Source organism: Anabrus simplex, chromosome 1, assembly GCF_040414725.1.
Source record: "Anabrus simplex isolate iqAnaSimp1 chromosome 1, ASM4041472v1, whole genome shotgun sequence".
NCBI classification, from domain to species: Eukaryota; Metazoa; Arthropoda; class Insecta; order Orthoptera; family Tettigoniidae; genus Anabrus; species Anabrus simplex.
The window spans coordinates 607,343,025-607,359,653 of NC_090265.1; the positions used below are offsets into that span (position 1 = coordinate 607,343,025).

The 16,629-nt window shown below is 34.8% G+C and overlaps 1 protein-coding gene across 3 annotated transcripts in view; it reads left to right on the top strand.

Annotated features, from left to right (window-relative positions):
* Positions 1 to 16,427, top strand: part of LOC136881711 (uncharacterized) — a 169,084-nt gene extending 152,657 nt beyond the window's left edge. For 2 of the 3 annotated variants that reach the window (XM_068225091.1, XM_068225092.1), the window contains 2 exons: positions 4,475 to 5,224; positions 10,624 to 14,366. In XM_068225091.1, coding sequence (XP_068081192.1) covers positions 4,475 to 5,224; positions 10,624 to 11,317 — 1,444 coding nt within the window. In that variant the 3' untranslated portion in view covers positions 11,318 to 14,366. Of the gene's footprint in view, positions 1 to 4,474; positions 5,225 to 10,623; positions 14,367 to 16,135 lie in introns of those variants that run through there. The other variant, XM_067154186.2, reaches the window with a different exon arrangement.
* Positions 16,428 to 16,629: the final 202 nt, after the last annotated feature.

Below are 16,629 nucleotides of genomic sequence, written 5' to 3' on the forward strand. Positions count from 1 at the left end.
ACATCTGTAACATGTTAAGTTTTTTTTTGAGATATACTGTAGAAATTCTCATTTTAAAATTCACCCCTTTTTAGTTCCCCTTAAGTGGAGTTTCCAAAAACAAATCACCTAAGTTTCTATACATTTACAGGAGATTCCAAATACCCACTTTTTACGTCTGTAACATTTTACATTTTTCAGATATTCTGTAGGTATAGTCTTTCAAAAAATTCACCCCAATTTGTCACTCCTGTTTAACCGCCATTAATTGGATTTCCCGAAAACAAAAAAATGCGTGTTTCATTATTTTTAAAGGAGATCTCATATAAAATTTTCAGTTCTGTAATATCTTCAGTTTCAGATATATATGTATCCTCATTAAAGGCATTCAACCCATTATTCACCCTTTTACACCCCTCCTATTGGGATTTACATAAAACAAAAAAAATACATGTTCCTTTATTTTTAAAGGAGATTTTAAATACCAATTTTTACATCTGTAAACTTTTAACGTTTTAAGATGTAGACACACTCATTTTAAAAATTCATCCCTCTTTTCATCCCCAATTATATGGATTTTCCAAAAACAAAAGAATACCTGTTTCTTTATTTTTAAAGTAGATCCCAAATACCAATTTTCAGGTCTGTAATATCTTCAGGTTCTGAAATATAAGTGAAAGGCATTCAACCATTTTTTCACTCTTTTCCACCCTTCCTATTGGGATTTTCCAAAAACGAAAAATACATGTTTCTTTATTTTTAAAGGAGATTCTAAATACCAATTTTTACATCTATAAACTTTGAAGGTTTTGAGATATAGATACCCTCATTTTAAAAATTCACCCCCTTTTCACCCCCCGCATACTTGGATTTTCCAAAAACAAAAAATACGTGTTCCTTTATTTTTAAAGGAGATCCCAATCACCAATTTTCAGATCTGTAATATCTTCAGTTTCTGAGATATAAGTATCCTCATTAAGGGCATTCAACCCGTTTTTCACCCCTTTTCACCCCTCCTATTGGGATTTTCCGAAAACAAAAAAATACGTGTTTCTTTATTTTTAATTAAGATTCTAAATACTAATTTTTACATCTGTAAACTTTCAAACTTTTGGGATATAGATGCACTCATTTTAAAAATTCACCCCCTTTTCACCCTCCCATTAATTGGATTTTCCAAAAACAAAAAAAATACGTGTTTCTTTATTTTTAAGAGAGATCAAAAGTACCAATTTTCAGGTCTGTAATATCTTCAGTTTCTGAGATATAAGTACCGGTATCCTGATTAAAGGCATTCAACCCCTTTTTCACCCTTTTTCACCCCTCCTGTTGGGATTTTCCAAAAACAAAAAAAATACGTGTTTCCTTAATTTTAAAGAAGATCCTAAATACCAATTTTTACATCTGTAAACTTTTAAAGTTTTGAGATATAGATACACTCATTTTAAAATTTCAACCCCCTTCTCACCCCCTTAATGACGGAATATCCAAAAATCCTCTCTTAGCGAGCACCTACATCTTAACATGAATATATCCCCAAAATTTCATTTCTTTTTGTGCAGTAGTTTTGGCTTGGCGGTGATGAATCAGTCAGTCAGTCAGTCAGTCAGTCAGTCAGTCAGTCAGTCAGTCAGTCAGTCAGTCAGTCAGTCAGTCAGTCAGTCAGTCAGTCAGTCAGCCAGTCAGGACAAGTTATTTTATATATATAGATTAGTGCTTCTGATATGATAAGCAAATAAGGGTTACAGTTATGTTTGTAAACAAATATTTTGTTATTTGGCTGGCTATTTTTCAGCTGATTTTGTGAGTAAATTATTTTTAAAACATGTTGGCTATGTATGATAGAAATCTGCAGTAGCAGTGAAAGGAGGGGGGAGGGGGCAAGGGGGAGCAGTTGCCCCTCCCCATTTTCCGGAGAAAACATTAAATTTTTATTACATTTTAACTGGCTGAAACTAGGAATTATAGGAATTATTAAAATAAGCGATTTGTTCTCTTATCAGTTAATTCTTTCCTTTATTTCCTTCAATTATTAACGGAAATACACATAAAATGCTGCTCAATCAATCAATCAATCACTGCTGATCTGCATTTAGGGCAGTCGCCTAGGTGGCAGATTCCCTATCTGTTGTTTTCTTAGCCTTTTCTTAAATGATCGCAAAGAAATTGGAAAATTATTGAACATTTCCCTTGGTAAGTTATTCCAATCCCTAACTCCCCTTCCTATAAACGAATATTTGCCCCAATTTGTCCTCTTGAATTCTAACTTTATCATCATATTGTGATCTTTCCTACTTTTAAAGACACCACACAAACTTATTCGACTACTGATGTCCTCCCACGCCATCTCTCCAATGACAGCTCGGAACATACCACTTAATCAAGCAGCTTGTCTCCTTTCTCCCAGTTCTCCCCAGCACAGACTTTGCAACATTTTTGTAACGCTACTCTTTTGTAAATCACCCAGAACAAATCGAACTGCTTTTCTTTGGATTTTTTTCCAGTTCTTGAATCAAGTAATCCTGGTGAGGGTCCCATACACAGGAACCATACTCCAGTTGGGGTCTTACCAGAGACTTATATGCCCTCTCCTTTATATCCTTACTACAACCCCTAAACACCCTCATAACCATGTGCAGAGATCTGTACCCTTTATTAACAATCATATTTATGTGATTACCCTAATGAAGGTCTTTTCTTATATTAACACCTAGGTACTTACAATGATCCCCAAAAGGAACTTTCACCCCATCAATGCAGTAATTAAAACTGAGAGGACTTTTCCTATTTGTGAAACTCACAACCTGACTTTTAACCCCATTTATCATCACACCATTGCCCACCGTCCATCTCACTACACTATCGAGGTCACCCTGCAGCCGCTTACAATCTTGTAACTTATTTATTGCTCTGTACAGAATAACATCATCTGCAAAGAGCCTTATCTCTGATTCCACTTCTTTACACATATCATTGATATATATATAAGAAAACATAAAGGTCCAATAATACTGCCTTGAGGAATTCCTCTCTTAATTATTACAGGGTCAGATAAAGCTTAGCCTACTCCAATTCTCTGAGTTCTATTTTCTAGAAACATAGCCACCCATTCAGTCACTCTTTTTTTCTAGTCCAATATTACTCATTTTTGTCAGTAGTCTTCCATGATCTACCCTATCAAATGCCTTAGATAGGTCAATTGCAATACAGTCCATTTGGCCTCCTGAATCCAGGATATCTGCTATATCTCGCTGAAATCCTATAAGCTGAGCTTCAGTGGAATAACCTTTCCTAAACCCAAACTGCCTTCCGTCAAACCAGTTATTAATTTTGCAAACATGTCTAATATAATCAGAAGTTCATCATGGCTAACTGATTTGTATAGTGCCACAGCAATTAGTGGAGACTTTACATGTGCTGTGAGGAAGGGTAGCAGGGGTATGCTTTTTTACCAAGGTATAATTCACCCACTTGCCGCTTGTTAGTTTGTTAGTGTGTAGTTAAATACTAAATTATTTTTGAATTGTATAATCATGCCGTACTTCTATTTAATATTGTAATTCATGTATAATATTGTTCCTTTGGTGAAAGTTTTATTGTATAGTACTGAATCGAAAACTATTATTACCGCACTCAAGTTGGTAAACTGTCAACCACCGGGCAAGTTGGCAGTGCGGTCAGGGGCACGTGGCTGTGAACTTGCATCTGGTAGATAGTGGGTTCGAATCCCACTGTTGGCAGCCCTGAAGATGGTTTTCTGTAGTTTCCCATTTTCACACCAGGCAAATGCTGGGGCTGTACCTTAATTAAGGCCATGGCTGCTTCCTTCCAACTCCTAGACCTTTTCTATCCCGTCGTCGCCATAAGACCTGTCTGTGTCGGTGCGACGTAAAGCAACTAGCAAAAAAAAAAAAAAAAAAAATGCTGTCCACCTTTACCTCTCTGTCAAAATTTGCTCAGAAAGCATAAAAATCTTACCATTTTATAGCTATATTTTTCAGTTCAAAATGCGTTCTTGTTGTCTGTACATTTTTTGCCCCCCACCCTTAAATCCCAATCACTGCTACTGGGAATCTATATTCAAATTACTGGGATCTCTTCTGCAGAATAATTGTCCTATAACTTTATAATTGGCAGGGAACAAAGAATGCATCTTGATACCACCTAAAACATCCAGGGATTGATTGATTGATTGATAGAATACATAGAATTTACTCAGCAATTTGCTGCTGTGGAGTAGATATAATATTATTTTCTTTTCAAAAGGCAAGAAGCAACAGAACTTTCAGCTCCCACATGGTGTAATCCAATAAGTTTTCTTCAAGTGTTTTTGATAATCTGATTTCTTCCACTGGTATTCTTTTTATTTGTCTTTCAGAAGTTCTATACTATGATATTATCTTTGGAGCTGTAAGTTGAATTTCTTGTAGTTTTATCATATAAGAAATTTCTTAATTTTACAGTACGGTACATGGAAATGTCTTTTCTTTTCTAGGGAGCTTGATGACGATGATGATGATGATGACAACGATGATGATGATGACGACGACGATGACGATGATAAGAATGATAAGGATGATGATGACGATGACGACGACGATGATGATGATAACAGTGGCGATAGTAAGAAGAAAGAAGAAGAAGATGATGATGATGACGATGAGAAGAATGATGATGATGATGATGACGACGACGATGATGATGACAAGAAGAGTAAGAACGATGACGACGATGATGATGACGACGACGACGATGACAAGAAGAATAAGGACGGCGATGATGACGACGACGACGACGACGACGACGATGATGATGATGATGATGATGATGATGATGATGACAATGACAAGAAGAACAACGATGACGACGATGACGACGACGATGACGATGACGACGATGATGACAATGACAAGAAGAATAATGATGACGGCGACGATGATGATGACGACGACAATGACGACGGCAAGAAGAGTGAGGATGATGACGACGACGATGATAAAGATGGTGATGGAAAGGATGATGATGATGATGATGATGACAAGGACGACGACGACGATGATGATGATAAAAATGGCGATGGAAAGGATGACGACGACGATGATGATGATGACGTTGATGATGATGTTCTTGTCCTGATCAATCTTGGCCATAAAGTACAAGTAATAGATTTTTCAGACAACTTTAAAACAATGCCTGAAAACATGACAGTGTATGCAGCCAGCCTCAATTCTGAACATAACACTGGGTAAGTACAAGCATTGACTTACCTGTCTATAAACCTTCACTACACATAGTAATGTGAAAGTATAGCCCTTGAAAATAATATACATTGTAGTATTAAAAATTTCCATTACTGACATCGATTATATGTAGTGATTATTCCAATTACTTTAAATTGTACTGATCTGTCTATTATCCTTTGATAGATTTAGACTTTCTCCACCATTTCTCCAATGTTAAGTAACACATCAGGTAACACGTTTCTACAAGTGAATTCAATTTGCTACTAGGTTTTCCACTTCGTCCCCATTTATGTCCACATGTTCAAGACCTTTTTTAAAAGTTCATTTCTAGGTGTTACTTGGTCTACCCCTAATATTATGTCCATCCAGTGGTACCTACAACATTGCCACTTTGGGGAGTTTATCTATTGCCTGTGCATTGAGCATACCCCGCAAGTTGTAATCTCCTTTTGGCAATTATTTTGTGAAAGTTATGCACTTCGTAATATGTTCATGATAACTTATGGTTAGAATTTGTCTTGAACACACTGATGAAAAATTTTGACCTTAATTACTGATTTTACTGGCATTTTCTACCATTGTTGGTTCCAAGCCTGGATAAGAAATGAGGAATGTTGAGCATCAGACTAGCAACTTGGGGTGGTAAACTTTTTTCTGCAACATAAACAACAAGAAAAATCAGCACAATCCTTTAATTCACTATTCACTGTGAAGTTAACATATTATTCTAAGTACTATTTTAAATTGTTTAACCCTTTGCATTCTTACATCGGATTTGTTCCGACATCACGATCTTCCACGGTGTTCATATGTCACAATTCTTCTGATAAACATTTATTCTAAGAATGGCATGTAATTGTGGAAACATGTAAGTTTATAGGAACTTATGGCAAAATACGTCAGTAACATAGCAGTTTATGATCTATCAAATAAACTTTGCTCTTAGCCTGTCAAGACAAGGAGACACACTTCATCTAGTAGCATACTTCAAAGATTTTAATGGGCTATAATGAGATTAGTAACAGATAAAACAAACTAAAACCCACTTCTTCTCCAAATCCTTTTCAATGACACTTTGCCATCATCAAGATATTTGCTTTGAGACATGCTATAAAAGGGGAATACAATAACCTTATCTATAAATTATGCATATCCAGCACTTTTATAATCATTTAAAATCATTTATTTCACTTTGACACTCGGACAGGTCAGGGATGTTTACCTGGATCTGATGGCAGGTTTGAGGGTCCACTCAGCCTAGGATTCGTCAGACCGACCACATGATACCTCATAATCTGCAGGCCTTTGGCTGAGCAGCTGTGACTTGGTAGGCCAAGGCCTTTCAGGGCTGTTGGCCCATGGGGTTTGGTTTTATGAATTCCAATGCTCATGTCTCAAGGCCTAGACTTATTTCTTGCCCTCTTTTCCTGGAGATGTGCAGGGGATCATCATTTAGATTCATTGCTAACAGTCTCTTTGATTCCAGGATCATCCTCACTAATCTCAAGAGCTGTATGTCGTGCAGCCTAAACAATCACTGCTTTATTTCTCTTGGGAATGTAAATGCCAGTGATATATTATTTACATAGCTAAACCTGGATGTTTTTTATTGAATAATATTTCTTTTAGAATTTCTTCTCACTTTGACCCCAGCACTCCCTGAAACAGTTTCAATGTGGTAACTCTTTTCTGAGCTCATAGTAGGTAGATGAAGTAATTTTCTACTTTCACATTTCTTTAATGTTTTTGCCTCCAAACCAACATGTTTACAAAATTTTTGAAAAGGTTGAACTTTGATTCTTTTATTTACAATAAAGTGAATAGTTTACAGATATATATTAACATGCCAAAAACATTTCATTTACTGCTATCTTATGTGAAGCTTATACCAGCTGGATTGTAATGTGAAGAATAATTAAGAACTCAGTAGGAAAGAGAGAAATTCAGTATTTAAGAATATAAGAATGAGAAACTAAAAGAAAGGAAGAGATTTGTAGTGTAGAATATGAAATGACATCTTAATAAAATAAGTTTGATCCTGTGGAAGGTAACATTTTTTAGCATCTGAAATCAAATCTTTTTAATGATATATCTTTTGTAAAATTAAACCATTTTATTATAGCAAGGCATTAAGAGAATTTCATAGTATTTATATACTTTTTGGAATTTTTTTGACAAAACAGATATCTCTGTTGTGCAAATTCTTTTACCTACAATGATGTTTGGAACTGAAAATAAAAAGAAAGAAGGTTGTGATAAGATTAGATGGAAATATCCAGTCTAAAGCACTTGACCTTGATTTAAGTCCAGGAATTATCCGGTATTTGCAATTGAAGGCAACAATATATCCAGTTCCTAAATAGAGGAAGTTAATGTTTTTTTGCTCAATAAATACATTACAACTAATGAACTTTATTCTGGTTCCGTATTAACTTTGAATATGTAAGGTAAAGTTCTAAAATAATTTAATTGTATAAAGTCCATCTGTTCAATTCATGTTTGCCATTTGATAAATGGTCTGTCTAAAAAGCTACATAGGACATGTTTCAACATAGACTATAGGTCATCATCTGCTAAAAGAACACACAGATGAAAGACATACAAAAGCAGTGATACATAAAAACTTGAGATAAAATACAACCAACGAATGTAATGAAAATCTATGTTTAAAATTCATAGCTTCAATCTTGGACGAAATTAGTTGTAACATGTGTGGGTCCAACCATATTTAACACAACTATTGGTTGGGTGGAGGTAGCGGGGTAAAGAACTTTGTATTAACATTTTCTAATTATTCCTTAGAATGATTTTTATAATGTTTAAAAAATTTTGAAAATCTAAGCCAAGCCAAGTACAGCTGTCTCGACAATCCGCTTGCACTACTGCAGTTCAGCTTCTCCAGTGAACTGGGTTTCCTTGCTGGCGCGATAGAGAGCTACCCCCACCCCAGCGAAATTTTAGGTCGCTTGGGTGACGCATGCACTTGAAGCTTCCTTGAGTTGGAGCCGCGCCCCCTTCCCCAACAGCAGTTTACGGTGACAGGCCAGCTAGCTTAGGTAAAGGGTGTTAGTTTTAATACTTGACACTCAAAGTCTTCAGCGCCACACTAGAGACTGCAAGAAAAAATATCATCTTAACAGTATAGCCACTTGCACATCATCTTGCTAATAAAAATAGAGCCAGTATATGAACTCAATTGTAATATAGAAGAATATATTTTAGTCTTGGGTTTCGGCATGTATACAGTTTTTTGAGCAATTCATTGGTGGCACGTGTAGAGTATGTGTTCCGATAGCCGCAGAAAAATATTTAGGTTGCCCAGCATGAACACGGAGTTAAGCACGAATGGTTGTCTGTGATGGTAGTATATAGTGAATTTTTGTAGTGTTCCTCTTGGATTATAGGTGAAGGTTTCATGAGTTCTGTGACATTCTTCATGAATATAACGTGTGTTATACGTCGTGACAAATATTTTCCCTCATTTGTCGTTGATGCACGTACACTCAGTAGGCTATGGGAGTGAAACTATAAAACTTTAACAATGGTAAAAATCAGTTAAATTTTGCTGATTAGTCTAGATTAAGCTTTTTAAGTAAAAACAAATAGTCCTAGTGTATTTTTGTGAAAACCATGACCATACTATCACGAAGCATCACTGGATGAAACTGTAAGTACATTGTTTAAAATCTTCTATAGATTAAGTTATGACGGTGTTGTCACTGCCGTGAATATCAATTTGGAAGTATGTGCGAGCTTGTGGTTGAAAATATTCTTGAAAGATCTTTCTCAAGTAGACCTTTCCACGAAAAATGCAGCCTTATAAAATGGTAATGTTGACTTTAGAGAGTGTAGTGGGGCTACGATTGTTTATATTTAAAAAACATTTTTACAGCTGGGGTAATGAATATGTTCACTGTACGTCACTGACTGGAGGAATACTTTAAACTTGTGAAGACTGTTAAATGTTGTTTGGCTTGTATGAAAATGGGAACCATGGAAAACTATCTTCAGGTCTGCCCATGGTGGGACATAGTATGTACACATCTATAGATATTGCAATTGATTTTATGTGATGTTATATACTGAATCTCCCCCATAAACCATGTGACCTTGCCACAGTGGGGCGTCTTGCATGTCCCAATGAAGCAGATAGCCAAACTGTAGGTTCAACCATATTGGAGGAGTGTCTGTTGAGAGACCAGACTAATGAATGGTTTATTGAAAGTGGGGTATCAGCCTTTCGGAAATTGCAAGGCGGCAGTCTGGATGATTGACTCAGGATTTCCTCTTTCCTCCAGCCCTGTGCTTGTACAGATCAGATTGGGTCAGTGATGACCTCCACACTGAGTCTTGGCTATACTTGTATTCTCCATGAAGAAATTTTATGGATTTTAAAACACTCTGTTTCCAGAAGCATGACAAATAGAAAAACATTTAACAGTCTTCACAAGTTTAAAGTCTTCCTCCAGCCAACCAACAGTTGTGTTAAATAAGGTTGGACCCACACATGTTACAACTAAATTCATCCAAGATTGAAGCTATGAACATTTTAAACATAAATTTTCATTGCATTTGTTGATTGGATTTCATTTCAAATTTTTATGTATCACTGATTTTGTATATGTCTTTCATCTTTGTGTTATTTTAGCTCATGATGACCTCTAGGCTAGGTAGAAACATGTCCTATGTAGCTTTTTAGATAGACCATTTATCAAATGGCAAACATGCATTGAATATGTGGACCTTATACAATTAAATTCTTTTAGAATTTTACCTTAGACAATAAATACATGCAAATGTGAGTTATTTTCTATGAATATGAAGTATTTCCACAGGCAAAGGAAGAAAAGTACCTCCAAACAAAGTCTCTAGCTGAAGAAGTAAATAATTTTATACTCTATATTGTTTTAATTCTTGATAATTTTTTACTTACACTTCAATAGCTATTAAAAGTTGTCAGGATCTCAATGTGATGTACATCAGATACTAAAAAGTAATGATTACTAAAATGTAACAATTACGATATTATTTTCAGAAGTAAATTACAAGTAAAAATTACATTTTTTGTAAAGAAATGATAACAAGTAAAAATTACTAAAAAGTAATCATTACAAGTAATTCAATTACTTTTATTCAGTTACTTTCCAACTATGCTTAAACATCTGCACTTATCAAAGTAATTAGAAGTTTTCCATAAAGATAAAAGAATAAAACTAGAATGAATTAATTTCTGAAAATTTACCATAACCTTCAGTCTTTTCCAAATATGGGACATCAAGGAATTAAATTAATATAGTACTGGTATATTAAGAATTTTTCATCTTGTGACTTTGCAGCCTCATCAGATGAGTATGAAATTGAGGTATGAGTGTTAAAATAAATGTTGTTTCGTTTGTTTCAGTGACCTGATAATTGGTGAGAAGTTAAGTCTTTCCCCACGCTCAGCAGTTATGTTAGTGGGTCCTGAATTTGAAGAAACTTTTAATGATCCTGAAGACCCATCAGATGATGGTGATGATGATGATGATGGTGATGATGATGAAAATGATGGTGATGGTGACGACGATGATGAAGACGATGGTGACGATGACAGCAATGATGATGATGACAATGATGAAGACAATGATTCTGAAGATAGTAAAACAGTAAAAAATGATGATGATGATGAAGACGATGATGACAAGGATGATAACGATGACAAGGATGATGACGACAAGGATGACGACGTCAAGGATGACGATGACAACAACGATGATGATGGCAAAAAGGATTCTAAGAGTAAAGATGATAAGAATGATGATGATGATGATGATGATGATGATGATAGCGACGATGACAATGACAATGACGACGACGATGATGACGACGACGGTGACAAAAAGGTTAATGTCAGTAAGGAGAAAAAGAAAGGAGGTAGTAAGAAAGAAGATAAAAAGAAAGCTGAAGTTGTTGCTGGACAGACAGCAAACATAGTGCAAGCTCCCCCAGAAAACTCTATTAAAAGTGAATCTAGCAGAATACGGTCAGTACCTTTTATCACCTTATCAATTTTGTCCACAATCATTGTATGCATAAGGCACATACTTCTGTTGTGAACATAACCAGAGACAGGAAAATAAGGACTCGTTACATTTTTTATAAGTTATTTACAAATATCAGTCCAACTACAGTGAGGGAGAAGTCTCTCATGCTGTGACTGTAAGTGTGAATATGAATGCCATGCTTCAGGGATTTTCCAGAGTCATACGTGAATGCTAAGAGAATCATAAGTGGATATGTGAATAGAAGGGACTTATACGTGAGTAAAAGTGAGACACTAGAAAGTAATTGATTTTAGAACCAGTATGTTTAAGGGATTGTATCTCCCACTTTTTAAATGTGAACTTTATGAATGTTGAATGTGCCTTATGATATTGGTTAATACATTAATTGACTTGTTAGAGAAGTTAATCAAGATCTCATTGACACTATCTTATTCCAACAACATTGTTCTCTTGACAGTTTAACTCAATTATAATGAATAAAGTGGACCTTTTAAAAATTTTTCTTTTGATCAAATAACAAGGTCATTTTCATAAATACAGAAACAGGTGCAGATCATTTTCAACAGCTTTGGAATAATAACAAACCTTAGATATTAAGCACTGTTCTAAAGAATGCTTGAACCTTAGACTACAGTATTGGTACATGGTTTATTAGTTTTAGCTGACTATTTTGGTGACTTATTTCATCTTGCTTGCATTACAGGCATTTTAGTTATCTTCCTATATTTTCCTCTTATAGAGGACCTTAAGAGTCTGTACAATTAGTTGATCCATAGATCTAGAGCCTTGCTTTTGATTTGAACAATTTATAATATGCAAATAAAATAATATAAAAATGTAGACATATTCCTGGGCATTACTAACATAAAATAATTTCTGAGAAAAACAGAAAATTAATATATGTGTTGGAATATTTACCTTTTTTTAATTACAATCTAGTAATTTTAAGAAAATATTTACTTTCTTTTCTAAATACTTTGATGAAAGTTTCTGATTACAATAAAGTTCTACTTGTAAGAATTGTAGAAACATAAATATATACTTTCCCCAGAACATGCTACAATTTTGCATTCAAAGAACAGCCGTAATTTTGGCACAATGATGTACAAATTAAACTGGCAAAAATTTAATTAAATAATCTAAAAATATGTGAGAGAGAATATTTCACATTATGTTCTTTGTTCAAGCCAATAAGAGGTAGTAAGCCAGAGTAACAGGTAAGAGCAATATTGACTATGCCAGTGAAATGAGAAAATTAATTGTTACCGGTTCTGTTCTGTATGAAACCGATACTGTAATTTATGGTAGAAATACTGCGCTGGAGTAACATATAAAAAATATGACACAGAGTGGCTAAGTGATCAGCTTAAGATTGTCATTCCACAGTATTCTTTACTCAAGTGATTGGTCTATTTACAATGAACATTGTGGTTGTTATGTGATATTTCTAAGGATACCAATATTCCAGTGGTGGCCAGTGGTCTCTCAGGTCAGGGGGCAGCCACAGTACTTTGTTTGCTATTGACCAGTACCACCACACTCATTCAAGTCTTATGTGTGCAAACAAACTAATTCACTGCTGCCAAACCTCACAAAATGTAGGATGCAAGCCACAGGCCCAATTTGAATATTACTGGTCTCAAAAGTTACAAATCTATATAATTATTTATTACTTTTCTTCTTAAAATACACTGCTTCGGACTCTGCTGAAATGAAAGCCTCTTCCTGCACCCTTCCTCCTCCTGAAACTGTCCATCAGCACGCTTCTCCTTTACATCTCAACCCCTTCACCCACACTATGTCCTCGGATGGAAGCTCGAGAGTCTGTGCCTTATCTCCAACCTGAAAACATATTTTACCAATGAACTGCGTGCTGAAAGTCAGTCACCTAATTTTGATATTGCTCAACAGTCTTCCTTATTGATGAGAATTTACAGTTTTACAATGAAATGTAATTTTCTTAGCATTATTCGAGTCCAGTGTTTGACTTCAAATGTTGAGAGAAAATAAAAAAACCTTTTCGTTCTCTAGGGAGGGCACCATCTGGGAGTCCTTAAGGGCTGGCTGCTACTGCAATATTCTCATATAATTTTCTGTGTTGTATGAGTATATATACGTTTCAAAGGAGTAGGATATAACTGGTGGAAGGCAATGAAATAACAATATTTCTAAGTAATTGAAAAGTGTGGAAGAGGAAAGAGAGGATGACAAAGTATTACAAGATAAAATAGTTTAAATTCACAAGACCAAATTTTTTAATGCTTGTTTTCAGTACTAAGAAGACATGAAATTCCTATGATCAGTGTTTCAGTCTCTTTTCTTTCTCAATGAATTCTATAATGTGCTGTATATATTTCTGAAATTTAATATATCATATTATCTTTGTCATAGAAAAAGGAGATGGGTATTTTTTCTGTTTGTATGCAATGATTATTAGTTTGAAATACCACTTTTATGCCTGTATAAGGTGCAGGCCAATGTTGTTGACTTAAAAATGCAGTGTAGTTTCATATTAAAAATTAAATTTTGTCTCCATTTACATAACATATTTCAAGTCTGGACCAATTCCTCACAACAATGAAATTTATGTTATTACAAGAAATGATTCTTTGAAGAGTTAGCAGTTGGTGACAGATAAGTAATAGAACATTTGTCCCCAGCTTCACATTAACAGACTGAATATATTCACGTGAGCAATGTGAAACAAAGTAACATGAATGCAATGCAATAGACTGCATGTTCTGATAGTAACAATTGATTCTGACTTGATGTATGTGTGTCTAACCATGTATATTAGTATACATGTTGAATCATAAAATTGCATAAACTTTGATACAGTTTTTCATAATCAAAAGGGTTAAATTATGTTTTTACTTATAAGTTTTAACATCAATTACCTTATTTAAAAATATTCTATCAGTTTAACTTTAATGTTTGAACTTTGTTATGAAATGTAGTGCTTTTATGTAGCCTTCTATTTTAAAAGATAAATTTGGGATATTCTGAATATTTTGTCTAAAAGACAACTTCAATTTGCTAAGTTGATTTTGTCTGTAGAATTGAATCTTATATAGGCATAAATGCAGTATTTACAACAAAATATAACAGATTACTATACAGCCAGTAATATTTTGTACACAAAAGGATCTACAAAGTTATATTTAGGATCTGTTGAATTGAGAATGATTTTAGAAAGGCTACTTTACATTGCATTTAAGGTGCAGTTGGTAAGTGGTGCTTTGGTGATTGAGAGTATGAAATTACATGATGTACGGTATAAATGAACCAAAATAATATGATAACAGATAAAAATGTTCAATATCATTTATAGTTTACCTGTTGATTACAGAGAAAGGGATTTTGGGGAGTTTTAAAACTCAACATTTCCTTTCAAAACCAAAATAATTAAATTATTATCTGATGCAACTTCTTCACATCAACCATGCTATTAAACTTTTCACTCCAGTGAAGCAAGAGCAAATGCATGACCTTGGGGACAAGTGCTTAGGGTGGCTTACCAAGCCTGCTGTATGGGATACTTTCAACTCCCTGCTCTCTTTCTTGTATTCATGCACGTGATTAAGATACGGCAGGTCAACAATTGAAAAGAATTCCTTTGCGTATGTTTTTGTCGTAATCATTTATACAAAGGTTCCCATACTTCTTTTAGATCGGTAGCTTTTCTTCAAAGTTGCTACCCGATATGTGAATAAGAGCTTCATTCACAATGTACACTTTATCATGCGTTATGAAATACGGAACCACCATATGTTCAAGCTATCTGTAGAAGTGCTAATATGTTGGCAGTGAAAACAATTACCGCAGCAAATGATGCGCGTGAAGGTCACCAAAACGTTGCCTTCTAACTGATTGTCCCTGATATCTTGTGACTTGCTAGTAACTACAGATTTACAAAACAACCATGAGATATTATGAAGTTTGAACTTCTCCAGCAGTCTACCATAGTGAAACACAGAAAAGCTGAACAACACATGACTACTACAGCTGTCCACCAGCCATGTGACATTGCTCCCACGTAACTGCTACAGCAGTTCACTGGCTACCCAGTATGGTTCTCACCTGACTGCTACAGTATTCTACTAAACTATCGTAGGCCACCATAGCTCAATGGCGAAGCATCAGATACAAAATTCGAAGTTTTGTGGTTTCGGTTCCCACAGGTGTCTGATTGGCCATTTTTTACATGTACATGTACATGACCTTAATGTACTCAACATGACCTAATAAGCTGAAAGTTTATTTCAAGTTTCCCACATTCATTACTTCTTCTCGGGGTAATAATTACTGTTAATTAAGGAATGATTGGTTGTTGTTATTACTGCACCTAGAGCAATTTTCCCCACAAATTTAAGTCTAGATTATACTGTAGTATCTGAGAGCTGTGTGATGCATATTCCTTTTATAAACTTAATAGTATTGTGGGTAATGAATTTCAGTCAGAAAGCTACACTCTTACATTCTGTTTTGAATGTTAACTCTCACTTGAGGGAACATGCTGTTTACTGTTTACTGTTAATTGCTGGGATCTTTGGCCATGTAGAAAGGTAAACAAGTGGTAATGTTGCATGCCATGTTGTCCTTATGCTACGATGAGAGGTAAAGGAGTATGTGAGTAAATATATAACTTGTTACCGTATGCCTGATCATGCTCTAATGCAATATCTTCTGAATTGCACATAATTATGAGGATGCCAGCAGGTAGGGATTGCCTCTTTCTCCCAATGGGAGATGTCATGATCCCTCTAGCACAGTCATAGAATTCAGCAGCTGACAGTAAATAGTGTAAATCTTGTAATTCAAGTAACTATATGCAATTTGAGAGCTGGCTTTCTTGATCCTGCTTTGTAGGTAACCTTGCTGATGCAGAAGTGCTGCACCTGAAAACCAGCTGGATGGTCTCAGGGTGGAGCCACAAGTGAGTCTAGCATTTTTTAATCAATAAATTTGGCAATCAGAAATTGATTAAATGTTACATCTTGTGAAAGTTTACATTAAAACTGCACAGTTTACAGTTGAAATGTACATATTATCAGATCTTAAAGATGAAGCTGAGAGATACTATTCATTACTGTAAGTCTTATTGTAAATTCTGTGTATAACCAAAGCTTTAATGTAAATATTAAATATATTTATCAGAATATTTTATTTATTTAATTCATTTCTGTGTTGTGTTTTTATGTACTTATAAAAGTGAAAAGTTAAAATATTGTTCTCTCTGTCTTTCTCCAGTATATTATAGTTATAAATAATGAATAACAGATATCATTCAGATATCTGAAGAAGATATCTAACATCCTTGAAACTGCCACTATCAATATGGATAAAAATAAATCATTTTTAAC